General features: G+C 59.7%; 2 protein-coding genes and 2 long non-coding RNA genes across 7 annotated transcripts; 1 reads left to right on the top strand and 3 right to left on the bottom strand.

The window, feature by feature from the left end:
* Positions 1 to 1189: 1189 nt before the first annotated feature.
* SPATA20 (spermatogenesis associated 20) lies at positions 1190 to 9914 on the bottom strand. Of its 2 annotated transcripts, none has more exons than XM_077164760.1 (16): positions 9752 to 9914; positions 9436 to 9615; positions 9265 to 9329; positions 8946 to 9100; positions 8722 to 8865; positions 8420 to 8621; positions 6608 to 6738; positions 6400 to 6504; positions 6074 to 6148; positions 5767 to 5976; positions 5473 to 5665; positions 4969 to 5137; positions 4464 to 4675; positions 2832 to 3031; positions 1637 to 1717; positions 1190 to 1459 (listed from the first exon to the last, which is right to left on the bottom strand). In XM_077164760.1, exons 1-16 carry the CDS (start codon positions 9826 to 9828, stop codon positions 1337 to 1339), a joined length of 2322 nt encoding a protein of 773 aa, XP_077020875.1. In that variant the 5' UTR covers positions 9829 to 9914; the 3' UTR covers positions 1190 to 1336. The 2 variants fall into 2 exon arrangements, with proteins under 2 accessions (XP_077020875.1, XP_077020874.1); XM_077164759.1 differs by having other exon boundaries at positions 1190 to 1507; positions 9752 to 9913.
* A 1286-nt stretch (positions 9915 to 11200) lies between these two features.
* EPN3 (epsin 3) lies at positions 11201 to 20904 on the bottom strand. Of its 3 annotated transcripts, none has more exons than XM_077164761.1 (9): positions 20271 to 20904; positions 19239 to 19357; positions 18438 to 18518; positions 18076 to 18204; positions 17096 to 17183; positions 16378 to 16647; positions 16078 to 16194; positions 15717 to 15947; positions 11201 to 15487 (listed from the first exon to the last, which is right to left on the bottom strand). In XM_077164761.1, the coding sequence occupies exons 1-9, from the start codon at positions 20806 to 20808 to the stop codon at positions 15165 to 15167; spliced, it is 1896 nt and encodes a 631-aa protein (XP_077020876.1). In that variant the 5' UTR covers positions 20809 to 20904; the 3' UTR covers positions 11201 to 15164. The 3 variants fall into 3 exon arrangements, with proteins under 3 accessions (XP_077020876.1, XP_077020877.1, XP_077020878.1); XM_077164762.1 differs by having other exon boundaries at positions 18438 to 18515; XM_077164763.1 differs by lacking the exon at positions 18438 to 18518.
* Positions 20905 to 20926: 22 nt separating this feature from the next.
* LOC143687630 (uncharacterized) lies at positions 20927 to 24800 on the bottom strand. Its single transcript, XR_013177601.1, has 3 exons — positions 24683 to 24800; positions 24166 to 24231; positions 20927 to 20947 (listed from the first exon to the last, which is right to left on the bottom strand). It is a non-coding gene; the product is annotated as an uncharacterized LOC143687630 (long non-coding RNA).
* On the top strand, positions 23111 to 25116 carry LOC143687629 (uncharacterized). The gene is made up of 4 exons (XR_013177600.1): positions 23111 to 23331; positions 23519 to 23604; positions 24240 to 24322; positions 24864 to 25116. It is a non-coding gene; the product is annotated as an uncharacterized LOC143687629 (long non-coding RNA).
* The last annotated feature ends 601 nt before the right edge of the window (positions 25117 to 25717 follow it).

The raw sequence follows: 25717 nt of genomic DNA, 5'->3' as shown, positions 1-25717 counted from the left end.
CCCTGCAGCACCCAAGCCAGGTTTCACTCTCCTAGTCCTCAGACTTCCTGGCCAGGTTGAGCAGGGCCCAGCCAGAAAGGGGCCAAATGACATTGTTGGCCTGGGTCCTAATCCCCTCCAAATGGGCCAGGTGGCTTACATCTGACCCCAGTCCCAGGGACCATGTGTAGCTGTGTGTGACCATGTGTGCAGGGGGTGGCGTGGTCCTCATCAACCCTTACAGTGATTCAGGTCAATTTTGTGGCTCCTTCCTGCTCCACTCCTCCCCACTGCTGACATCTGCCACAAGCAGCGGCCCCGTGCCAGCCTCCTCATCTCCAGCATTCCTTCTTAGTGCTCTTGGTTTGACAGTATGAGGGTGCCCAGGTTCATCTGGCCCCTGAAGGTCCCAGGGGCAGCTCCTTTCCCCTCTATCAGCCCAGCATTCTACACCTGTCCATCCCAAAGCATGCTCCCCAAACCCCCTCCCTCAGGTGGAAGCTGGATGGGGTTTCTGAGGCCTGCAAAAATGTGGGTGCCAAGGTTGAAACTTAGGAGCATCTCCCAACACTGAGGGGGCAGGAGGAGGTCTCAAGAAGGAGCTGTTTCCCTGCAGCAGGAGGGACTCAGATTTGGGGAAGGACTTCCAGTCCAATGGTTGCTCCACATTCAAGATATTCTTTTCCTAGACTGGCTTGTATGAAAGCAGGGGGATGGACAATTTAACCTCTTGCAGGGAGGCCTTGGCTCCATCCTGGGGAAGCTGGGGTAAGGGGCTGGGGACTGCAAGGATCCTCCAAAAGAAGTGTCTTAGTTCTGACAAAGACCAGCCCTACAAAGCACCAGGGCATGTGCAAACATCACCATTCAGTGAAAAAACCTAAAGCTCATCTAAACCAGTCCTATCCTCCTGCCCCTTACCCAGCTCAAACCAGGAGGTGACAATGGAGAGAGGAGAGTGGGCTCCCTTCACAACCTTGAAGGTGCTTTTCCTTCTCCTGGGCCAGGTCACATTCTCACCCCCCACCTTGGTCTTCTGCGCTTGGTTTCCATCCTCTGGCCTCAGTTTCATTCAGGCCGCAGTGCCCACTGGATGATGAAGAAGGAGAGGGAGAGGGCGGGAGGATCTGCGGGGGGTTCCCAAAGGAAGGGGCCCCTGGGCTACAGGTTCACAGGCCCTTCCCTCACAAGTGAGGCCGAGGCCCTGAGGTCACCGCGGGACACTGTTAGGTTTATTCCAGGGTGTGTTGGTGCCCGTGGGGGAGCAGCCAGGATGGCCACAGGTTCTGTGGGGCCTGGTGGGGCCAGAACGGAGGGTGAGCTGGGAAGCTCCGCCTTCTACCCTGGCCTGAGGGAGTCACTGGAGCAGCAGTTTCCGCAGTTCGCAGGGCTCGGTGATGGGCATGGAGCAGGCTTGGTTCTCACATACGTAGGCAGTGGCTCGGTCTTCCAGCCGCCGCAGGGTATTCAGGAAGGGCAGCTGGCGGGAGAGGAAGCTTGAAGGGTCTCCATCGGCCAGGATCAGCACCTGGGGCAGTGGCAGAGCAGAGAGGGCTGACCCCACTCATGGTTTACCCCTTCCCAAGCCCTCAGAGGGGCTGGAGATGGAGATGGCGGGGAGTGGGGTGAGGGGACAGGGAGCTAGTGGGCCGCACACCTTGTTAGGCGCATAGACAGAGTGCACGCACTGCACCAGAGCCTTGGTGTCCTTGGCCTGGGGGCTGCCACAGATCACAATCTGCAGGAAGAGGATGGTCACTCCAGTGTCAGATGGAGGGAGGTGCTCCCCCACCCTCCCTCCACCCTGCCCTCTATCCCTAAGAAAGATCTCTATTCTTTCTGTCCACCCCCTTCCCTGCTGGGAAAAAGGCCTCTAAGTAGGGTCCCCACAGCCCCTGCAGTGGAGAGGTCAGAGCTCAGAGAGGGAGGAGGCCTGAGGAGAGCTAGGAAGAAGGACTTATCTCAGCCACACCAGATTCATACTTGGCAAGTGGGAACACACACATGTACACACTCGCACACACACAGGACATACAAAGTGGTAACATCATTCATAGTGGTAGAGATACAAAAGCAGGAGTCACAGGCATGGGTGGAGACCCCAGCACAATACACAGAAGACCCAACACACTGGAAGACACACACACTCAGGGAGACACGCAATGTGGTCACACATACACACCCAGCATGGCCACAGAGAGGTGGAAACCACACGTACAAACACCAGATGCACACGCACACACACACAGGCAAACACGGGGATATAGAGGCAATCGTGCAACTACAAGGCAGGCAAACCTAAAGGTGGGGTACACAAAGACGTGCACACCAGCACACACCCAGACACACCAACAGTCACACATCCAGATGCACACACATGGCAATAACACACATAGGTACATTCACAGAGATAAGCACATACCTACACACACACTATCAAGCCCAAGCACACCGACACACAGAAATACAGAGTACAGATACACACTCAGCCATCAGAGACTCAACTTTAGCCGCGGCCTCCTGCCCCCCATACTCTGAGAGCCTCGTGGCAGGTCCTCACATAGGCACCTGCCTGTGCCAGAGGCTCATCTTAGACACACACACTTACACGGACACTTCCACCTCCACCGAGCAGCCCTTACAGACATTCCCACGGAGACCCCAGACATATGTGCGCCCACATACTCACAGATGGCCACACACCTGCATGCACACTGGCACCTGCACACATCTGAGCTCTGGTGGGGGGGGGGCAGATCCAGGAACCCCACCCCTTGTTCCCAGCTCCCACTGTGATCCCAGCTCCTCTCCCACCCAGGGCTCCCACCTAGGTGTCTCTGCCCCACCCCCACCTGTTTGAGGGTCTGCTGGTGGGCTGAGAGGGCACGGACCATCTCAGGCAGCGCCACTGGGACACGGCGCATGCGCTCAGAGAAGGCGGTCAACAGGCTTGCACATTTGTCCAGCCAGTCCTTGTGACCCGTGAAGCCGTGCAGCCGGAGCAGGTTGTGGGCTGACACGGAATTGGCGCTGGGCTCTGCGCCATCCTGGTCTGTGGGGGACAGGGAGCAGTAAGGGAGGGGTTCACTGGGTCCCGGGTTGGTCCAGGAATGAGGCAGGCCCCAGGAAGCTGGGGTGGGGAGAGTCTGTAGCCTTGTACCTGCTCACCCTGCTGCTGCCCCGGGCCGAGGATATAAGGCCCAACAGACAGTGTCACAGGCATCCTCTATGCCACCTGTCCAGGGCCGAACTCTTGGTCCCCCAGTCTTCCCCATTTGCCTGCCAACACCTCCATCCAGCCACCCACATCCTTGTCCCTCCCTCCCTCTCCCTTCTCCCCACTTCTAATCCACCCACAAGCCCTGGCAGTTCTGCTGCCACAATAGACCCCAATCCAACCACTTTTTCTACCTCTTACTTCCTGTCTGAGCCTTCGCCAACGTTTGCCCGGACCGGACACTAGTAACAGCCTCCTAACTGGTCTCCCTATCTCCCAAACCTAAACCAGACCAGGTCACAACTAGTTTCAAACCCTCAGAGCCTCCCACTCTTTGCTACAACTTACAAGGCCCTGTAGCAAGCCAGCCCACTTGTCCCCTCCTCTCACGTGCTGACTCCCACGGCCCCACTGTCCTCCAGGCAGCAGGCTCTTGGCCCCTGCAGTGTCTCTCACGGCCTGTCTCCTCTGTCTGAACGCCCTTCCTCTCCTGGCTCCTTCCTGGCCTGGCGGGGTTACCTTGCCTTCCCCTCAACTGAGTTGGGCCCCTTCTGCTGTTCTCTCTCAAGGCCCTTCCACCTACTCAGCTCATAGTTACTGAGTGCCTACTGTGTACTAGGCCTGTGCTAGACCCTGGGGACATTGCAGTGAACAGAAAAGTCCTGCTCTCTAGGAGCTTACATTTGAGTGGGGGAGAGAGGCCATTCACAACAGGCAAGTAAGGACATATCAGGTCCTTTCAAGTGCTACTTAAAGTACTACTGAGTATTGCTAAGTGCTAATAAGGACTGGTGAAAAGGGGAAGGGGACAGGGTGTGCAGTCAGAGGGCTCTGGCTTTGCAGCACTCTCCAGTTTTAACTATACATTTGAGTGTCCATTTCTGCAGGAAGCCTTGCTGTCGATGAGCCGTCTCCCTCCTGCACTGGAAGCTTCTGAGAGCTGTGACCAAGGGGACCTTGTTCACCAATATGTGAAGCTATGTGTGCCCGTCACAGTGCTAAACGTGGTCAGGGATTAGCCAGATTGATCTTTACATCAACCCTGGGAGGTAGCACCAATGTTGCACATGAAGAAATAGAGGCTCAAGGAATACTGAGACACCAGCTCAAAGCCCAGTGGTTAATGGTGAGGGAGATGGGACAGGGCCCCAGGAGGGCCCAGGCCTGGCCCTCGCCAGCTCCTCCCCACCAGGCTGCACTTAAGTCTTCTTTATAGAAAATGAAGCCCCAGTTTGGTCCAGGATGCCAGGCCACCCCCATCACTGACCATCCTTCAGGCGCAGGGGCAGGCCGGCCCCCAGCTCAGCCTCACTGCAGAAGTAGCCGCCACCCCGGGAGTCCCAGAAGAGCCGGTCCTGCGTGTCCTGCAGCCGCAGAGCCCACTCGAGCCACGCACTCTCCTGTGATGCCTCGTACAGGTCCAGCAGGCCTCGTACCACGAAGGCATAGTCCTCCAGGAAGCCCCAGCAGGGCGGATTGCTGGATGGATGGGCATTAGGGGAGGAGATAAGGACCTCAGGCCCCAGGGAGAGTTTTCAAAAGAGGTAACGCTTTGCATGCATTATTTCCCTAATCCTCAAAAGCTGCCAGATGGGTGCGTTCCATCAGCCAGGGGTGAACCCAAGTGGTTAAGAGTACTCAGCAAGTGGATGGCTGAGCCACGAGTGAAGCCAGTGCAGAGGGGAGAGGAGCAGAGGTGGGCAGGGGTGTGGAGAGGGGCAGATGGGAAAGAGCGTAGGGAGACAAGCTCTCCCGGTCTGCCCGGCCCCCACCTGTGCTCCACTGTCCCCCCAGAGCCCGCGTAGCACGTCCGCATCAGGCGGCCACTGGCCACGTCAAACATGTGTCGCTTCAAGAATTTGGCACCGTTGGTGGCGGAGCTGACCAGCTTCTCCACACCCAGGATAGCGCCGGTCACGGCATAGCCAGACACCATCAGACCTGGGGCGAGGACAGGTCAGGGGTCATGAGAAGACGGCTGGGGCCCTCCAGGTATGACCCCCCCCACCCCCAGTCCCCAAAACTCTCAGGAGCAATGGGGGTGAGTGGGTAAGGGCTCGGGCTCCCTGTCAGGCAAAGTGGGTTTCCTGGCCCTGCACCCCACTAGTGGTGTGACCTTGGGTGACTCAGTTACTCAAACTCTCTAAGCCTCACTGTGCTCATCTGTACATCGAAGACGATAAACCTAACAAAGGGAGAACTAACGTGGATGCAGGTGCCTGACTCACAGAAGGGGTTTTGTGAAAGGAAACCCTGTAAAGGGACTCGGCTCCCACCGTTCCAGGCCGCCAGCATCTTGGTGTCCAGGTGCGGCCTGGGCCGGTGTTTCCGGGTCTGGAGGAGCTTCTCCAGCCCCGTATCGAGCAAAGTCTGCACGGCCTTCACGTCCAAGCCGAAGCGGGCGGCGGTCAGCTCCAGCGAATACCGCACGGTCAGCACGTTCTGGCCCTGCAGCTCCCCCTTGGGGTCCTGAAGGAAAGAGCCCTTGTTGGGGGGCGGGGGGTGGTGGTGGGGAGTCCACGCCCCGGCCAGGCTTCCGGCCCCCGTGGCGGGTCCCCAGAGGCCCTCACCTGGCTGGAGCTGACATTGCCGGCCTCCGTGAGCCCGTAGTGCCTCATGAGGAGCTGGCCTGCGCTCAGCGGCTCGGGGGCGCCCGGCACCGGCTCGGGGAGGAGCTGCTGCACCTCTTTGACCGTCCACACGTAGAAGGCGCCCTCCCTGGGCCGCGCGCCCCGCTCTGGAGGAGAGTCCGCGTCCTCCGCGCTGTAGAAGCCTCCGGACTGTGGGGAGGGGAGAGCTGGCTGGCCCCAGGCTCGAGGCTGAGGAGACCCCATCCCCACCCACAGCCAGCCCCGCCGGCCCCCAGGGGACACACACCCGGTGGCTCAGATTCCTCGACACGTACTGCAGGATGCCTCTGGCCACGTCGGAGTAGAATTCGTCGCCAGAGATCTTAGAGGGAAAGAAAAGAGGCTGTATAAATAAATGGAGGCCTCTGGGGGCAGCCTAGGAGCAGGGCATGGGGGTGGGGGCGGGGGGCGGTGAGCATCCTCCCAGGGAGGGATAGGGGGAAGCCCGGGTAATAGACGTAGGGGAGGGAACTAGATTGCAATTCAAGGGGAGTCACAAGTCACCAGGAAGGCCTCAGGCAGGGCAGCCGGGTTAGATGGACAGGGGAGGTAGGGGCCTTTGCGCCGGGTCACCTGGAAGGCTTGTGAATAGGCCACCGCGAGCTGCGCCTGGTCGTACAGCATCTTCTCAAAGTGGGGGATGTGCCACTGGCGGTCCGTGGAGTAGCGGTGAAAGCCCTGTGCCAGGCCGGACAGGGGGCTGGACGCCAATCCCAGCCTCTGCCCCCTCCCGATGTCTCCTGCTGAGACAACCCCTCGGGGAACGTCCAGCCCCCCGCACCTGCCCCACGTGGTCCCGGATGCCCCCGTTGGCCATCATCTTCAGGGTGTGCAAGGCCATCTGCTGGGCCCGAGAGCCGTCCTGGGTGAGTCGGTGGCCGAGCCAATAGGAGAACAGGAAGCTCAGGATCACTGCGGGGCGCCACGACATGTGCGTGAGAGGATGGGGGGGGATCACTGAGGGGGCGCCACGACATGTGCGTGAGAGGATGGGTGGGGGGGATCACTAAGGGGGCGCCACGACACGTGTGAGAGGATGGGGGGGAATCACTGAGGGGGCGCCACGACACGCGCGTGAGAGGATGGGGGGGGATCACTGAGGGGGCGCCACGACACGCGCGTGAGAGGATGGGTGGGGGGATCACTGAGGGGGCGCCACGACACGCACGTGAGAGGATGGGTGGGGGGATCACTGAGGGGGCGCCACGACACGTGTGTGAGAGGATGGGGGGGATCACTGCGGGGGCGCCACGACACGCGCGTGAGAGGATGGGTGGGGGGGATCACTGAGGGGGGCACCACGACACGCGCGTGAGAGGATGGGGGGGGATCACTGAGGGGGCGCCACGACACGCGTGAGAGGACGGGTGGGGGGGGATCACTGAGGGGGCGCCACGACACGCGCGTGAGAGGATGGGGGGGGATCACTGAGGGGGTGCCACGACACGCGTGTGAGAGGATGGGGGGATCACTGAGGGGGCGCCACGACACGCGCGTGAGAGGATGGGTGGGGGGATCACTGAGGGGGCGCCACGACACGCGCGTGAGAGGATGGGTGGGGGGGATCACTGAGGGGGCGCCACGACACGCGTGTGAGAGGATGGGGGGGATCACTGCGAGGCGCCACGACACGCGCGTGAGAGGATGGGGGGGAATCACTGCGGGGGCGCCACGACACGCGTGTGAGAGGATGGGTGGGGGGATCACTGAGGGGGCGCCACGACACGCGCGTGAGAGGATGGGTGGGGGGGATCACTGAGGGGACGCCACGACACGCGCGTGAGAGGATGGGTGGGGGGATCACTGCGGGGGCGCCACGACATGTGCGTGAGAGGATGGGTGGGGGGGGATCACTGAGGGGGCGCCACGACACGCGCGTGAGAGGATGGGTGGGGGGATCACTGCGGGGGCGCCACGACATGTGCGTGAGAGGATGGGTGGGGGGGGATCACTGAGGGGACGCCACGACACGCGCGTGAGAGGATGGGTGGGGGGATCACTGAGGGGGCGCCACGACACGCGCGTGAGAGGATGGGTGGGGGGATCACTGAGGGGGCGCCACGACACGCGCGTGAGAGGATGGGTGGGGGGGATCACTGCGGGGGCGCCACGACACGCGTGTGAGAGGTCTAGGGGTCAGCAAGTCTTTGGCCAGGCTGGGGTGAGGAGTTCACTTGACAGGCAGTCTCTGATCAGGCTTGGGGGGTGGTGCGGGGCGGGAGGTCAATGGTCAACCCAGAGGACAGAGGTCATCGCCAAAGTAGAGGTCAGAATATCATTGGTCAACAGAGCGCCAGCAAGTCACTGACCAGACCAGAGCCCAGAAAATCAGGTCAGGCCAGGGTCAAAGGGTCACTGACCAAGCCACAGGTCAGGAGGTCATCATCCAGGTCAGGGTTACAGCTGAGACCTGAGGTCCAGGTGGTGGTTAGACAGCTAAGGGTCTGGAAGGTCACTCTCAGGCTAGGAGGAAGGAGGTCACTGGCCAGTCGGAAGAACAGGGTGTTAATGACTAAGCCACGGGCCAGAAGATCATTGACCAGGGCAGGTTGTGTGGGAGGGGGCAGGGGGCAGTTTGCAGCATGGCACTGACCCGGCGTGGGGAACTTGGGGGCCTCGGCAAAGCCGCCGTACTCCTCATCGTAGCCTTCATCCAGCTGCTGGAAGCAGCGGCTGTTCATGGTGGCGGCGGAGGGGGGCAGCTGGCGGTCGCCCATGCTGATCTCTGACCGGGCCAGCAGGGCCGTGGTGACCCGCTGGCTGTTTTCTAGCAAGGTGTTCTTGTTCTGCTTCCACTGCGGGAGGCGGGACAGCCCGGGAGGTCACTCAGCATGGGGTGGGGGCCCTGGTTCTCTCGCCCTGTCCCCTTACCCCCTCTCCCCTCTCCACACCTACCTGCTCCCGTATCCGTAGCAACACCGTGCGGAAGCCGACTCGGGTCAAGCCGTCCTCAGGGGGGAAGTAGGTGCCCCCCACAAAGGGCTGCAGGCTGGGAGTCAACCACACATTCATGGGCCAGCCCCCACCACTGCTGGTGGCCTGGTGGAGAGAGGGCGGGGTGGGGTGAAGGGAGCATCCCCTGTGAGCGGGCACCGCCCCCACCTGGGAAGCCCGCTCACCTGCACGAAGGTCATGTACACCTTGTCCACATCTGGCCGCTCCTCGCGGTCCACCTTCACACTGACAAAGTCCTCGCTGAGCAGGCGGCCTATCTCCTCGTCCTGGAAGGACTCTTCCTCCATCATGTGGCACCAGTGGCAGCTGGAATACCCCACTGAAGGGGGCCATGGAAGCAGGGGAGGATGGAGGGCTCACCAACGGGGCCCAGCTGGACTGGAAGGCCCTGGCCTCTAGTTTCCTGGGAGGCCCCCAGACCCAGGGGGCACCTCCCCCTTCCCCTGCCACCCCATGCTCACCCCAGGAAGGTGGATGCATTACCTGAGAGGAAAATTGGCTTGTTTTCTTTCTTGGCCTTGTCAAAAGCTTCCTGTCCCCAGGGGTACCTAGGCCCAGGGAGGGGTATCAGTCACCAAGCCCAGGGGGTCCACGGTGGGGTGGGGGAGGCTGAGATGCCAGGGCTCCAGGGAGGATCCCGAGAGAGGTGCTCACCAGTCCACAGGGTTGTAGGCATGTTGCAGGAGGTACGGCGACTTCTCATTGATCAGGCGGTTGGGGGCTCTCTGGGGTGCAGACTGGGAGCAGTTGGTCCGGCTCCCCTTCCCTCCAGCAGGCATAGGCACAGAACTACTGGCTGATGCACTCCGGTCCTTGTCGCGGGAGGAGCTTCCCCTGGCACGGGGAGGTGATGGGTCATGCAGGCGAGCCTGTTGCACCCACCCCCAGCCTCCTTCCCCAGATCCCTTCCACCCCCACTTCCCAGCCCTCCTGTGGCTCTCCCTGAAACCCCGTCCTCAGCCCAACCCACCTTTCTGAACCACGGGGGAGACCGTGGCCTTTGTGCTCCCCCTTATGTTTTTTGGGGGGTGAGGAAAGGTGGCTCATTGGGGGCTCCCTGCCAGATGAGTCTCCCCCAACCTCTCGGACCTGGCGGTGGGAAGGATGGTGACTGTGAGGTCAGGGCAGGTCACAATGGACAGAATGATCCTTCAGGTGCCATTCCACCCCCTAACCGGGCCCCTCCCCTGGCAGGTCAAGATGGAACTGTGTCCCTGGGACCCCTGGTACACAGTCTGACGTTGGCCCACTGCTGGTGGCTACATAGGCAGGTGGAGGAGGGCCAGGTCTGGGAGTGGACAAGGTGAGGGCAATCACAGGAAATTGATCCCAGGGGTCTCCCTTATTCAACATCCACCCACTGGGCACTTGGGACCAGGTTCTGTGCCAGACCCCCAAACGCAGAGAATCAGCCTGGAGCCCTAATCTCAGGGAGCTCAGCCTGAAAGGGGATGCTGCGGGCCGACTTCAGTCACTAGGGATCCGAGCACAGGGATCGTTGCGGCAAAGACTGACAGGCCAGCCCAGGGAGCTGTTGGAGAAGGGGCCCTTGGTACAGCCTTGGAGATCAGGGAGGGCTTCCTGGAGGAGGCCTCAGAACAGAGTCCTTGAGGAGCTTGTCCTGCAGGCCAAGGGGAGGGGTAGGGGGCGTTATAGCCAAAAGCCAGGTCGCAGGAGCAGACTGGAAGGGGATGGGGGAGGACCAGGCATGTAGGGGTGGTCCAGGAAGCATGGGGGCCAGCGCTGGGACCACGGGTTGCGGGGGTGCCACAGGGGCCGCGCGCGCGCGGCCCTCATGCCCTTTCGTACCTGCGGCTCGCAGCCAGTCCCGGCCCGGCGCGGGGCAGCAGGAAGCAGCGACTCAACCAGGCCCGCGCGCTCAGCATGGCTGCTCCGGGCCAAGGGCTGGGACGCCGCGGGCAGGGAGAGAGGGCAGCAGACTGCCAGGGGCGGGCCCGGGCTCTAACCCAGCCGCGGGCGGGTCTTCGCTGGCAGTCTGGATCGTATAGTAGTCGGTCTCCGAGCGCCTCCCGATGGCCGCGCTCGGGATTGCAGGATGGACGGACCCAGACTGCACGCCAGGGTTTGGGAGGACCCAATCTGTGCACGACATTTTTCTGGGTTGAGCTGTACCTAAACCCCCACCCTCGGTAGAATGGGAGGCGGAGCCTTAGTGAGGGAAACATGGTGAGCTTTGGGAATAGTTGGGCTGTGGAATGTCACTGCCTTAGTTCATGTCCAAACTATGCCCATTTTATGGATGAGGCCCAAAGGTGACCTGCCCAGGGCCACCCAGCTAGGAAGCTTTGCCTTGGCTCAGCCTCCTCATCTCAAGGTCCTTTTCAAAGCCCTCCCACTCCTGGAAGCCTTCATGAATAAAATGATGTGCCAACATTTATGTTCTAATGCACTTTACACATTTGTCTTATTTACAACATACAGACTTTATTGAGTGCCTACTGCATGCCAGACACTCGGCTAGGCACTGGGTGTACAATGGTGAGCAAAGACAGACAAGGCTTCTGCCCTGTGTTGTTCACAGTCAGGTAAGTAGACAGAGGCTAATCCAACAGCCACACAAGTAAATGTGCAATGACCCACTGTGACAAGTATCATGAATGAGTATATTAAGGAGACTGATCTGGTGGGAGGGACAAGGAAGGGAAAGCTTCCCTGAGGAAATAACATTAGGGTAGCCATCAAAGAATGAGAGGAGGGGAGTTGGAAGAGGAATGGGGAGAGTGCTGGGGAAGCAGGCAAAGGGAACAGCATGTGCAAAGGCCCGGTGGCATAGAAGTGAGTTGGGGCTGAGAAAATGCAGAATGCTGACATGGCCGGAGGACAGAGAGCAAAGGAAGGACCTGGAGTAGATGAGGTTAAAAGGTTGGAGAGTGTTGGCATTCTCTGTTTGGATTTTGTATTATTTTTGCAACAGTCATGGAAGGCTGAAAGTCTTTCAAAATAAAAAATAAAGGGAAAAAATGGCAGAGGAGGTAAGGCGCCAGGACTTGGAGGGACTTGTGAACCGTGGGAAAGGGTTTTGGTTCTGGATGAGAGCAGAAGGGAGTTGCTGAAGTGCTTTAGGCAAAGAGCAACCCAGTTAGATCTGCATTTTGGGAAGATTCCTCCAGGAGAATGGATTGGGACAGGCCGAGAGTGGAAGTAGGAGCAGTTAGGAAATGGGAGCAGGGCCCAGGGGAGATGGCAGAGACCTATATCAGGGTGACAGAGGTGGAGAGAGAAGGACTTGAGGTTTGCTGAGGAGAACTGAGGAGGTCTGCTCAGGGTTACAGGTGAAGGGATGGGGGTGTCAGGTTATTCACAGGTGGGGGCTTGTAGGACTGGATGGTGAGGCCATTTGTTGAGCAGAGGGCACAGGGAGAGGAGTCATGAGATCAGGTTTGGACATGGTGGCTCAGGGTGCCTTGGTAGAAGTTCATGTGGTGATGACAGGTGTACAGAGTCGAGGTTGGCGGGAGTCTGGAGATAGCATGGGTGGGAGCTCAGCGAGGGAGCTGGAGCAGCGTGAGGCAGGAAGAGGGCCCAGGCCCAGCTTGTGGAATTCAAAAGTGAGCCTGTGAAAGACACAGAAGGGTGGCTAGAGTGGCCAAGGGGAAACCAGGAGAGGGTGGAGTCCCAGGGGCAAAGGGAGAGAGGGCTGCCAGGAGGAGGGAGGCTCCACATGGTCAGAGATCCTTGAGAAGTCAACTAAGATGGGACAGTAAAAGGTCCACTGGCTTTAGCAACCTGTGGAGCAGTGGTAAGCTTGGTGAAGCCAAGGTGAGAGCTAAGCGGACGGGAGAGTGAGGAGTGAGGGAAGTCAAGGGAAATAGAGAGAGGGTGGAGCTTGATATGAGGGGGAAAGATGGAAAGCTACTTTCCAGATGGGATGAAGTTACTTCTGATCAATATGGATGGGAAGGATTTGGTGGAGAGAAAGTGGTGGAAGATATCGGAGAGAAGAGAGCATGGATACCCTGTGCTTCCCAGCGGGAGGGGGAGAGGGAGGAGTCTGCAGCAGGAGGGCCTGGCGTGGGCTCGCCAGAAGCCCGCTGCAGCTGAAAGGAATGAGGCTAAGACCAGAAAACAGAGGCCCGCCTGGAATGTGGAAGAATTTGGAGTTATGGCAAACCCCAAACTATGAACATGGGTGGGAGAAGCTGAGAGGTCAAGGGGTGGGGAGGTCATCCTCCTGGACAATGGGGTCATACAGGATGGAGGCAAGACGTGGGTGAGAAGAAGACTGTGTGAGCCAGGAAGGAAGCATCCAAAGAATGAGGTGGAGCGGCAGTCCCGGGCAGGAGAGCCCTGTGGCACCAGCCTCCGAGGAAGAGGGGCTTTCACAGGAGGAAGACGGTCCGGAAGTAGCTATTGGGTAGCAAGGTCACCAAGCTCTTTTTTCCGCGCACTGTGAAACAGCACCCCTGGGCAGTCCTCAGGGAGGATGTCCTTAGGGGAGAGCCAGTTTGGAAGAGGAAGGGCCAAGAAAGATGGAGCCCTTTCAGGTTGGGGTGTGGCAGCAGACAGACGGGGACCCTGGGCACTGCCTGGCAAAACCAGGAATGAAGGGGTTGGCAGGGCATGAAAGACTCATCCCCCAAGGTCAGTCTCGGCAGAGGGCTGCCCTGGGCCAAATGGATACCGGCCTGGGAGGATCTAGACAGTGACCTCATAAAAAGGGAACTCTGGTTCCCATTTGACAAGGAAAGAGAGGCACCAACACATAGGCTATGCAATTTACTCAAGGTCAGAGAGCATAACCACTTATTACTTATTACTAAGTAGTTATTGTTAAGTTCAAAACTTTGAGCCCTGTTGCTCTAACTTCTAAGTAGATGAGTACCTGTAACAGTCACGGTGGGGTTTCCTCCTCCCCAGAAAGACAAAGCAGCTCCTTTCCTGCCCCCACCTCAGGAAAGAGGAAGGAGAGCCCTGATAATATTCCTGAAGGCCTCAGCAACCCCTCCCAGCTTTGTTTCTGGCCTCTGCAAGGCCTGTTTGCACCCAGCGCCCCAGAAGGGGGTGGGGCTGGCAGCAGGTCACCTGTCAGACCAGACCCTGAGCACTGAGGGGCTCTGTTGCCAGGACATCAGTGACTAGTGGTCAGAGAACATTGAATAGAAAAGGTGTGAGGAGTGAGGGTGACCAAGCTGGTCCCTAGGATGAGACCCCAGGCCATGCCCCATTTGGTTTCCCAGACCCTACCCACCCAAGTCTCCAGGATGGGCAGGACTTCCTGGGCTGGGCTGATGTTGACATTGAGGTTCTTGCCAGCCCTGGCAAACGGGAAGGGAAGGGGGATGGGGTGAGTTAGAGCCGGATTTAAGGTGACTCAGTGAAACAAAAGTGCGTGGAGTCTGCTGAACCTAACTTGTGCTGCAGCTTTGTCGCATGCCCCTGGCTTGTCTGCTCCACTGCTCTGAGCTCCTCCAGGGTGTGAGCCTAGCAATTCTTGGATCCCTCCCAGGCTAGCCCAGCACTTAGTCCAGAGCAGTCAGTCAATATTTGCTGAATTAAATCCCAGCCTGGGAGCGCCCAGTTTGTGGAGCCAGATTGTCTGACTGTGAATCCCAGTCCCACTCTGTGCTAGTTTTGTGACTTTGAGTCTACCACTTGAACTCTCTGAGCCTGGTGTCCTCACCTATGAAATGGGCGCAGGGCCAGCACGGATGAAGGAGACGTGCAGTCGCGTAGGGCTGCACCCTCAGGAGGGCTTTGCGCTTGGTTTAACGCTTTGCTGTCGCCATCTTGAAATACTTAATCATTTTTCACTTTGTACTGGCTTCACCAATTTGGAGCCAGTCCTGAATGGGGAATAACAATATTATCTACCTCAGAGGGTCGTTGCAAGGATTAAATGAAATCTACCTAAAGTGCTTAGCATATTACCAGTGCGCAATAAATGTTGGCTACTGTTCACACCTGTTAAATTATCCTAGTACCGATGCCTGATAAATAAGTACAATGACGGAGGACTTGAGGAGCAACGGGATGAGATGGTGCCAAGATGGGGGCGCCGTAAGAGGGGCTGTAAGGGGTGTGGGACCGTTTTTGTGCCCCTGATTGTCGAGTTGTTTCCATGGCAGCTGGTGTCCCGCCTTGGTCCAGACTCGGCCGCCACGTGCCGCGAAAAGTCCAATTCGGGAGAGCGGAGGACGTGGGTTCTAGTCTTTATTACGGGCGCACGGAGTCGGCCCCGGGAAGTCCCCGGTCTCTAGCTTCAGGAGCTGCAGGGGGTCAACTCGGACGTGGAACACGGGTCAACAAAGCGTGACCCCGAGCTCTGTGCCGGCTCCAGCCTTCCTCCCGCCAGGTCCCGGGGTTAAGCCCCGAGGGGCGGGGCCTCGCGCGCAAGCGCCGGCCGACCCAGGGCGGGGCTGCGCTCAGAGGAAGGGGTTGGTGGCCGCCTGCGGGTGCGGGTTCGACGGCCCGGCGGAGCCGGATGTGGGCAGCAGCGGCTGCGGCAGGCTGGCGGGCGGCGGCGGGTAGGCGCCCGCCTGCGGGAAGACGCTGACCGAGGCAGGGAGGGTCCCTCCGGCCGGCACGCTGCTGAGCGGGAGGGGCAGGGAGGCGCTGTAGGTCATGGAGGCCAGCGGTGCCCCGACGGGCCCGCCTGGCGCTGGCGACCCGGTGCGCAGTTGGTTCAGGGTCGGCCTGACCTGCTCGTCCCCGCCGAACGGGTTGGTGGAAGATGGAGCGCTGAAACCTGCCGAACGAGGATGAGGGAGCGGGACTTGGAGCGGGCCGGGGGACGTGGCCCTAAATGGGGTGATAGGGGGGAAAAGATTGGCAAGAACCAGAACCGTAGCTTGTGCTTGATTTAACGCTAAGGAAGTGTAAGATTCCAGGGCAGGGCCCAGAGTCCTGAGAGGAGGGCGGAGAGAGCGAGCAGGGATGCCCAGTATTGAGGCCAGGTCGGGAAGGAGGTGTCCTACCTGTCAGGAAGGGGTTCCGGGTCTTTGCGGCCTGAGGAACCTTGACAAGGGAGTCAAGGTTGACCAAGGAAGAGGCGGAGGGGCCCAGGAAAGACTCAGGAGTCCTGCAGGCTCGAGCGTCCTGGCGGGGCGAGGTCAGTGCTTCCCCCAGCACACTCAGGTCCAAGACTCCTGGCTCCTTCGTGCCGTTTTGCTTGGCGCTGGGGATGGGGTCTCCAAACAGGTCCAGCTCTGGAATAGAAACGGCAGAGGCCATTGGTGGGAAGAGGGATTGGCCACCAGATGTGGCAGAGAGCAGAGGCCAGCTCTGGTTGGGCACACCACTCCCCAGAGTCTCAGCGACCCCTTGCCTCCTGCTTACCCACAGGGCTGCTGGGCTTTCCAGAGGGCAGGGCCAGGATACTCTCCAGCCCCTCCTTGGCCTCTGTGGATTCTGGAGGTTTGGCAAATGGGTCAAAAGTCGAGGTACCACCTAAAGCTAGCCGAGGAGTAAGAGGGAGAGAAGATGAGTTGGCAAAAAAGGGCAGCTCCCATCTGACCCCTTTCCAGGGAAGCAGTGCTGTTCTCAACAAGGGCAGGATTTGCAGCCCTGTTTGCACTGAAGGAGGGGGACTCAGAAGTTCCCCAGTCCCTCACCCACCCACTCTGGCCTTCCACTTACCAGGTGTGTTGGAGGTCTTCACAGGCACCCCCCAAGGGTCCGTCCCAGTGCTAGGGAGTTGGTGGTGGGAGGAGTCCTGTGCCCAGGGATCTGTGGTGGGGGGTCTGGCAGGCAGCACTGGGGTCCGGCCCCAGGGCTCAGAGGAGGAGAGTGTAGGAAGCAAGTCCCAGGGCTGGCTTCGGGACAGGATATTTCCTGAAGGGACTGGAGACCAGGGGTCTGCAGAAGGCCCCCAGGAGGAGCCGCTGGGCTCTGTGCTCGTTCTGAGACCTGAAATGGGAATGGCGAAGACGTAGCCCCAGGCCCACCCTTACCCTCTCCTTCCAGGGCCCGTCCCAGTTACCAGCCCACGGTGGCAGGCTAGAGGACCCACTCCACAGATGAGATGCTGACTGGGGACCCCTCAGCAAGCTGGAGCCCATATTCAGCAAGTTATCCCAGCAGCCTGGGCCCCCAGTCAGGGGCAACTTGGGCCACCTTCCAGTAAGGGACAGGCTGGGGCAGGAAAGCCAGGGGAAGAGAGGGCTGAGCTTCCCCATAAACTGGGCTCTTCAGGGCATGCTCCCCCAGCCCTCCATACAACCGCCTGCCACAGAGGATCCTGAGGCTTGGGGAGGTAAGGGACCTGCCCGGTGGTCCTCAGTGTGGGAGGGGGATGCCAGCAAGTGGCTGGGAGGAAGGGCCAACCTGGGAGTCTCTTGAAGCCCCCCGTGCCCACCTGGGATGTCCCATGGGTCAGCAGAGCAGTGCATGGAGGGCGGGGCCGGGGCAGATGCAAAGATGTCGGCCAGGTCCAGGATGGAGGACTGTGGAGGGGAGAGGAGCCCCAGCTCAGGGGTGGGTGTGGCCGGAGGGAGGGAGGGCCCTTAGCTGTCAGTCCAAGTCCAGCTCACTCCCCCCACTTTATTCACTCTACAAACATCTCTTAATGATCCCTCAGCTTTGTATAGTGCCTTCCAGTTTGTAAAATATTTCCTCATTCATCTGGTACCTGATTTTTGCAACAGCCTGTGAGGTAGGTAGGGCAGGTGTTTTGCCCATTTTACAGGTGAGCCAGCTGAGGCCCAGAGAAGGAAAACCATTTGCCCGAAGTCAGGCAGAGAGCTGGGAACAGGCAGAGAGAACTGGGGTAGAACCCAGGCCTGCCTGACATCTTCCTCGGCTGTTCTATTTCTGAGTCCAGGAGAAGAGCACAGTGAGGGTGAGGACAGAGTTTATGACCAGCCTCCCTCCCTGGATCAGTATCCAGGAGAAACTGGGCCACAGTGAACCTAGGGCAGAAAGGAGAGAGACACCCCAGCGGGTGGCCTTGCTCCCTGCAGCCACCTACTCCCCCGACCTAGAAAGTATGTCTACAAGTTCAAGTAGTTTCCAGCACTCGGCACCCAAGCCCACGTAATCCTAGAATGTCGGCACTGGAACTGGCCTATTTTGCAGAGGAGGAAACTGAGGGCTAGACAGTGACTTGCTCAAAATCATAAAGTGAATGAGCAGCAAATCTAAAACTCAAATCCAGGGGTCTCAGATCAGGATTCTTTGCAGTCTAATAACAACGTCCGCTGAGCATTTGCTCGCCACCATTTTTGTTTAATAAACCCTTTGTGCTTATCATAAACCAAGCCCAGTTCTACACTCTTTACAAATATGAACTCATCTTCCTGGGCCTGCCCAGCCCACATGCCGCAGACCCGTCCCTACCTGGCTGGTTTTCAGCTTCTCCTCCTCCTCGGTCTCTTCTCTCTGGAGCTCTCGGTCCTGCCGCCGGCGGGCTGCAGCCCCTGTGCCATTGGCCATGGGGGAGTCATCTCCCCGCCAGGACCTCACCTCCTGCAGAAGGCACAGAAGGGGCCAGGAGAGCGTGAGCAGCAGCCCAGGCTAGATTTGAGGGGACCAGAACACCCGAGCACCCCTGGCTGGAGTCAAGAAGAGAGCTGGATGGGAGGGGGCTGGGAGGTTAGATCAGGAGCCCCGGGTGCAGTGCAGACCACCAGCTGAAGCAGGAGGAGCCCGTTAGTGCCCCGGGAGCACCTTCACCGGCACAGGCCTACTCGGCCCACTACCTTCTGCTCCTGCCGGCTCAGGCGCAGAGCCAGCTGCAGCTGCAGGTCCTCGTCCCTTTGGGAGGCTGGGGGGACCGGCTGCTGGGGAGGAGAGAGGGATGGACTTGGCTCAACTCTCCCACCCTGGGGCCAGCCGGGCAGCACGGCCCTGCCCTGGGTATGGGGGATGGAGAGACAGAAATGCCTATGGTGAATGAGGGTGGACAGCCCCTCCCGGCCCCCAGCAGTGTGGGTGTAGCCTTCTTCCTGCCTTCCTCTGAGATGCAGGGGTTTTGATCTTTCTCTTCTGGATTTTCTGAGGGTTTCCTGAGCTCTGCAGTGTAAGGCCCAGCTCAGTCTACCCAGACCCGCGGAGGTAATGGCAGAGGAGATATCAAGGGACTGTCGCTGTCACCCCATAGTGCAGGACTTGGGGTCTTAAGGAGCAGCTGATGGGGAGTGGCCAGCATGTCCCTAGGTGTCCTAGAAATACGTCTCTCAGCATGCTCCCCCCGCCCCCAACACGAGGTGGTAGTAGGCCCTCAAGACACTGTATATACCCCCAACCCACTGCACACTCACTGCCCTTCCCAAGCCCAGCCGGCAAGGACCAGAGGCAGGAGGCAGGACCTGCCTGGGACAAACCCATGGACTGTGATAGGTCCCGCGCTGCCTTGGGAGCAGGACTGGGGCTTTGGGCCCAGGCAGGGGAAGCCAAAGAGTCAAGGCCATGGGACATTTCTTCCTCCTCCAGTCTCCTCTCCACCCCATGCCCAGCCCAGATGGGGGGGCCTCCCAGGCTGCCCCAGGAGGGGCCCTCACCTTCTCAGCCTCCTCGCGGCTCATGGCCAGAGCCAGCTGCAGCTGCAGCTCCTCTTCCCCTGACGTCTGGGGCCGGGCCTGCTCCAGGTCAGAGGCGTAGCGGGGCGATGAGGAGGAAGCTGCAACGACCATTGTGGCTCATGTGACCACAGTGGTACCCAGGGGCTCCCCTTGCCAGCCTCAGGGAGTCCTGACAGCTGCCTGCCAGGAGCTGAGGGTCAGAGAAGGGGAACCGAGGGGGATGGGCCAGGCAGTGCACCAGCTAGCTTGTCTTTACCCTTTCACCCCCTTGGTAAAGATTCCAGTCCCTGTTTACAGGGGCACGTGCGTAGCTCAGAGGGATACGTGGCCCAGCTTCCTTCAGTAGGATCCAGGGCCCCAGGCCCCAGCTCCCGGACTCTTTCAGAAGGACCCCATCCTCTTTTGGGCCAAAGGGGATGGGAGGTGCCAATCAAACAAGGTCACGGTGCTCAAAGCCCTCAGCAAACTGTCCTGGGCCTGATGAAAGAGAGGGCCACTCCCACGTACCCCTCACATCAGGGAACCCCTCACTGCTGGGGAGACAAGAGCCAAGAACTGCTCACTGAGCACCTCCATTTTCAAGGGCAGTGCCCTCGAGGCGGGTGGGGGGCAGTGTTAGGGGAATGCAGGTGCCACGTGCGGGGCAGGGGAAAAGGGACTTTCCTGGGGCTGGTCTCATTTGATTCGCACGCCAACCAATCAAGGCGGGGATATCAAGGCAGGTACTATTATCCCCACCCTACAGAGGTGCAGAGAGCCCGTGGGCCAGGCCCCACAGCTTGTGAGAGGCAGAATAAACCCCAAAACCTATGCTTAGCCCTCCACGCCACCCTCCCACGCAGGTAATGATTATGCTTTTCAGCTAACTCGTGGGGCACCAGCCAAGGACCTGGCAGGTCGCGTGCCTTATCTTGCTTAAGCCTCATAACACGCCCTGGAGGTAGGCGCTGTCATCCAGTGCCCAGGTGGCACAGCCTCCCTGCCCCAGCCGCAGCCCCGGGGCTCGCTCACAGTTGTAGGAGGACGGGGAGCCGTGGCGGCGGCTGAAGCCCAGCTGCCCGCCGCCGCTGCCCACGCCCTCCAGCGCCAGGCGCTCCTTGGTCTTGAGGGCCTGCGCGCGCTCCTGCCGCAGGCGCTCCTCGTCCTTGAGGAGGGCCATCACCTGCTTGACCTTCTCGCGCACGTTGACGCCCTGGTCCTTGCCGTCGCGGTCGATGTACTGGAAGTCCTTGAGCGTCTGGATGGTGTAGAGGTTCTCTCGGCACTGGTGGGCCACGCGCTCGGAGCCCGTCTTGAGCAGATAGTCCAGCAGCGTCAGCGCCTTGTACACGTGCCGCCAGTTCTTGCCGCTGTCGTTGAGCCGCCGCCACAGCATGCCCATGACCTCAGCGAAGGCCACCGTGTTGAAGGTCAGGTCCGCGATCTCGGACATGAGCGAGCTGGGCGGGCCCCACGGGTCATTGCTGGTGGCCTCGCGCACCTTGACCTCCGCCTCCGAGTAGTTGTGCACGATGTTTTTCACCTGGCGCCGCAGCGCGGAGGTCGTCATGGCCGGGGACCTGCAGAGGGGCGGCCCCTGCCCCGGCCGGAGGTGGAGGGCTGAGGGCCACCGTCGCGAGGCCACGGTCTCCAAGGCTGGGCTGCTGTGCTCTCAGCAGGGCGGCTGTGTCCTTGGGTCCCACATGGATCTGCGGAAGAGAGGGTCTGGAGCTCAGGGGCGCTGGCCCGCTGGGCTGCTCACACAAGCTCTGACCTAGGAGGGCCTGGCCACCGTGTCTCTTCTGCCAGGCACGGCCTCTGGCACTTGGGAGCCCTGCTGCTCTTTTCCTTCACAGTCGCACCGTGAGGAGGCTGAGAGTTTTACCTCTGTTCACAGAGAGGGAGAGTGAGGCTCAGAGACGTGTTTGCTGGTGTCCAGGTCACCCAGGTCGTCAGCGGGGAGCCAGGATTAAACCCAGGCAGCCCTACCCCAGGCTCTTAGAGAGGACACTAAAGTGGCCCCAGGCAGGCCCACTCGCCTGCTTCTGCTTGGCTTCCTCTTCCGTTTCTGTGCTCTAGCTTAAGATCTTTCCCTCCAGCTTCTCAATCCTCACTTTCCTATCTTCTCATATTGTTAAATTTTCACAGCTTAATTCATTCATCACCTATTTTGGGGGACTTCTCTGAGCCAGGCACAGAACACAAGTCCTGGTCCGCCCACGTTCAGCTGAGAGGGTAACCGACAATCATGGTTTAGTGTGGGAGAAGCACAGGAATATCTAAACTGAGAGATCATGGGAGACTTCCCAGAGGAGGTGATTGCTGAGCTGAGATCTGAGCTCCAAAGGGAAGGGTAGGGAAGAATGAACCAGCAGAATGAGGAAGAGCAGCTCAGAGAGAATTCTGTGAGCAGGACCAGAAGGTAAGGGAAAAAAGGAACATTTTGGGAAGGGGGAAAGGCTCTCAGAGATCTTTCAGTTACCCCCTGCCCCACACCATTGTACACCCAAGGGCACTGAGGCCAGAGAGGGGACGTGACTTGCCCGTAGTCACATTGCCTGTGGGTGACAGAGCTGGGACTAACTCCTAGGTCTGCAGAAGACTAATCCAATACTTATTGTCAGTGTCACCCAATTTTGCAATGTGTCTCCTTATTTTACTGTTTCAGTCCAGCCTTCTCAACTAGAATGTAAACTCCCTAAAGGCAGGGTCAGGCTGGCCTTCCCAAACTCCCAAGGCCCTGGACACACAGTAGGCCTCTGATGCTCCAGCTGAAGGGAGAGTTAGGGCCAGCCCATTGCCCACCCCTCAGCCTCAGGACTAGGGGCTCTGCAGGAAGCAAACCCAGGCCCAAAGCAGAGGAGAGGCCCCCCAAAGCCCTATCAGAAACCAAAACTGGAGCCTCCTACCGTTGCCATCACTCCAGCAGTGGATGGGCCTGTGAACACACACACACACACACACACACACACTCATACACACTGGCTGGACCTTCAGAGCCTCCACTTGGCTCTGATCCCCTCCCCCAACACCCGGGGAGATTTCACCTCCCTGCTCTGCTTATCCCCAGTCCCACTGTGCCCAAGCTGCCAGCTGGTCCCCAGACTGCCAAAAGGCAGGAATCTGGAGGAGGCTGCCCTCTCCCCATCAAAGCTCTCTATCCGGCCCCCCAACTCAACTCTCCTTCAGCCCCAGCCTGGTCAACTTGATGGGCTTCAAGGAGCCGGTGCTGGGTGCAGTTCAAAGCAGTCGCACAGACCTTGGCAAGTTTCCTTGGAGAAGGGAAACAGCGTGGGAGAGCATCGGCTGAAAGGATGGGACCCCGTGGGTGACCCGGCCGGCTGTGGGGAGCCTACCTTCTGTTTGCTGCTTGTTTTTCCGTCCAGCTGGTGGCAGATCTTCTGTGGGGATGTCACGGCCACAACTCGTCTAACGTCTGCCCTCGCCCTCACTAGTGACTCAGGCCTGTCTTTACCTCCCCAACTGGCGGGTGGTAGAGTCAAGATGGGAAATACTGGCGCACCAAAACCCGCCCAGTGCACGCCCCTCCCGGGCCGGCCTCTGAAACCAGCTGAACCAGTCAAGCCCATGACTCCTCCACGGGCCCTTCCTGGCCTGGCTGCCCGGCCCTCCTCCCTGGCCTGGGCTGGGGGCACGGCCTTAGTGGGAGGGCCACGGGGGTCCTAGGTGCTGGCCCAGCAGCCCTGCTTGGATTTTTCTCCCCCAAGGTGGGCACGGAGGAGCTTTCTGAGCCCACCTCTCCTGGAACTAGGGGAGGGGGATTGGAAACACACAGGAGGGGACTCGACCTCCATCCCCTGAAGTTTGAGGAGACGGGGTAGGGAGGCAGAGGGGGCAGGCCGAGACCTGGTGAGCACCAAGGGGAGGGAAGAGGAAAGGAAGGAACGCGGGAGGGAGCGGCTGGGAGCGCCGCCAGCAGTGTCACAAGCCAAGGGTTTTATTGAACACAGTATGCCCAGAAATAAAAGGGAGTGAAACAGAAACCCAGCAGCCGATAAGGCGGCAGCGGCGGCGGCAGCAGCCCCGTATGGAATTACTGCAGTGACCTTGAGCCAGACCCTGCCAGGTGGAGGCAAGGACACTGAGAAGGCAGGGCTTAGAGGCTGATCCAGAGATGGGGAGAGGGCAAGGCAGGAGGGTGTGAGGCGGAGGGGTGGGAGTGTAGGTGGGGGAGATGGGAACGGGGCCAGCAGAGGTGGGTCGGGGTCGGTGGGCAGGATGGGCCATGGGGGACAGAGTGTCAATGCTCTCCTTTATAGATTCCCCAGGAGACCTTTGGGGAGCTGTTCTTCTCAGGACCCAAGGCCAGGGGGCCTGGAGGGATTCCCCAGAAGTCAGGACCAAGGTAGTAAATAGCATCCCCAGAGTTGGGGCGTGGGGGGACGGAAGGAACCCAGCCGAGTCCTGTGGAGGGCACACGTTTGTCTGCCCCGAGTCTGCGTGCCTCACTGGCCCGCACCCCGCCTGTCCTCGGCTAAGAGGGCTCCAGCCCCTGCCCTCCTCCCCCATCAGATCCAGCGTGAGTAGTGGGGGGGAGTGGCTGTGCCCTAACTAGCTGACTTCTGCTGCTGGAGAGACAGGGGAGTGAGCTCTAAGCTTCTGCCAACTTCGTCAGCCCCAGGGCAGCTGCGGGAGTCCTGGGAGCAGCGGAGTGGGCTGGGGAACTGCCCTGAGGTCCCAGGGACTGGGGAAGCAGTCCTCAGAGATGCGCAAGAGTCTGGGAGTGGGCCCTGAGTCCTCCTTCCTGGGGGGGCAGGGAAGGCGGGGCAGCAGGCAAGAAGCTCCCAGGTGCTTCCACAGCCCCTCCCCCTCACACCTGGAAGACTAAGTCTCAAGCCCACTCTCCGCCCCCACCTTCCACGCGGGGTCATCACCGCTGTCCGGGAGGGTGCACGGCCAAGCTTACCTCCGGGGCAGGCTCCCTCAGCCTCAGCCTTGGGGCGCCAAGCAGCCTCTGCAGTGACCCTCCGACCTGTGCAGCAGGAAGACGGCACAGCCTCGGAAACGTCTCCAGAGCCATCCACCATGGACCCTCGTCCCGGAGACCCGCCCTCTCCCCAGAGGTGCAGACCCCTGAGAAGGGTGGTGCAGGGCTCCCAGAACGGGTCGCAGCTCTGCTTCCTGCCCGTTCGCCTCCTAGACTCCGGGCCAGCACTCGGGAGGAAAGTTGCTGGGCTAGCCGGGCAGGTCTGCCTCAGCAGTAACAGGACACAGGCAGGAGGAAGGCAGGGCATGTTAACCCCTTCCTGCTGGCCACGCAGGCAGAGCCTGCAGACGTGGGATGCTTGCCTGCTAGCTGTCCCCAGGTGTGGGGGGTCTGGGGCCATGGCTGCCAACTCACTCCCACCCTGCAGTGGGTTAACCCTTCCCATGCTGCCCCAAGAAGAAACGGCCAGGGGTTCCACCGCCCACCCCAGCCCTACCTTTCCTTCTCTGGCCAGGATGACATTTAAGGAGAAGGCAGGACCATTCCTGGGGCTGGCCCTGAGGTGGCGTTCTTGCCTTCTGTGGCTTCTAGCTGGCCTTCGCGGCCACCCGGAGGGAGGCATGAGGGCTCTAGGCACGGCCCCTCTCATGGCCCCCCACTCTGCCTCTCCCATACAGGGACAGCGTGTCCTGCATTCTGTGAACCTCCTCCCCCTACCTCTCAACTAGAGCTCCTTAGAAACACCAGGGGCAAAGCTAAGGGACTGCCTGCCTGGGGGGCAAGACCCCACACCTTCTCTGCTCCATCAGCACTTAAATGCACTAAGCCCACCGTTTGCCCAAGTTGTTCTTTAAATTCTGGTAGCCTGGAGCCCACTCCATTCAGGGAGTCCGGCTCAAAGTGGTTTTACTGACAAAATAAATGATTATGGTACAGAGTTTGAGCCAACACAGCACCTTTCTTTCCAAGAGCCATCTCTCACTGGCCTCACATTCCTCTGAGGGGGGGAGCATGAAGCCCAGAGGCTGTTTTTAAGGCAGGAAAATGGCTCCAGGAGGCCCGATGATTTGACATGGGGAAGGGCATGACAGGCTGGAATGCCAGAACCCAGGGCCCCATGGGAAGAGTCACCTCCTGCTGAGGACAAGGGAGCCTGACCCTCAGGGTTAAGAGGTGTGGTAAGCACGATCCCTAGGGACTGGGACGGGCTCCTTGGAAGTGGGGAGCCAGATCTGGGGTTGGGGGTAGGGGGAAGAAGGGGTTGTCTAGTTCTCCTTATGGTCACACACTTTATCATATATGGTGATGATACTTCAGGAAGATGTGACCCCCCAAAGTGTGGGCCAAGGAAGGCCAGAGGTGGAACTATGAGCAGTGATGTTCTGTCCTGTCATCTGATTAGTTCCTTGTCCTGCTACCAACTGGCTCTTCAGCTCGTCATCCCACATGTCACCACCCCATTTGTGTCACTCCTGCTGGGTGGCTCCAGGGCCTGGGAAGGGGGTGACGTGGGCAGGGTGGGATGAGGGAG

The sequence above is a fragment of the Tamandua tetradactyla genome, chromosome 6 (assembly GCF_023851605.1).
Source record: "Tamandua tetradactyla isolate mTamTet1 chromosome 6, mTamTet1.pri, whole genome shotgun sequence".
In the NCBI taxonomy this organism is placed as follows: domain Eukaryota; kingdom Metazoa; phylum Chordata; class Mammalia; order Pilosa; family Myrmecophagidae; genus Tamandua; species Tamandua tetradactyla.
This window is presented reverse-complemented; position numbering and strand designations above follow the sequence as displayed.

Coding starts and splice junctions, on each gene's coding strand:
- SPATA20 (XM_077164759.1), bottom strand. CDS start 9,828: ATGAGCCACCTTTCCTCACCCCCCAAAAAACATAAGGGGGAGCACAAA. Junction 9,330..9,435: donor GCCTACAACCCTGTGGACTG/GTGAGCACCTCT, acceptor CCCTGGGCCTAG/GTACCCCTGGGGACAGGAAG. Junction 1,718..2,831: donor ACCAGCAGACCCTCAAACAG/GTGGGGGTGGGG, acceptor CTCTTCCTGCAG/ATTGTGATCTGTGGCAGCCC.
- EPN3 (XM_077164761.1), bottom strand. CDS start 20,808: ATGACGACCTCCGCGCTGCGGCGCCAGGTGAAAAACATCGTGCACAAC. Junction 16,195..16,377: donor GAAGACCTCCAACACACCTG/GTAAGTGGAAGG, acceptor CTCCTCGGCTAG/CTTTAGGTGGTACCTCGACT. Junction 15,488..15,716: donor CCGGAACCCCTTCCTGACAG/GTAGGACACCTC, acceptor CTCGTTCGGCAG/GTTTCAGCGCTCCATCTTCC.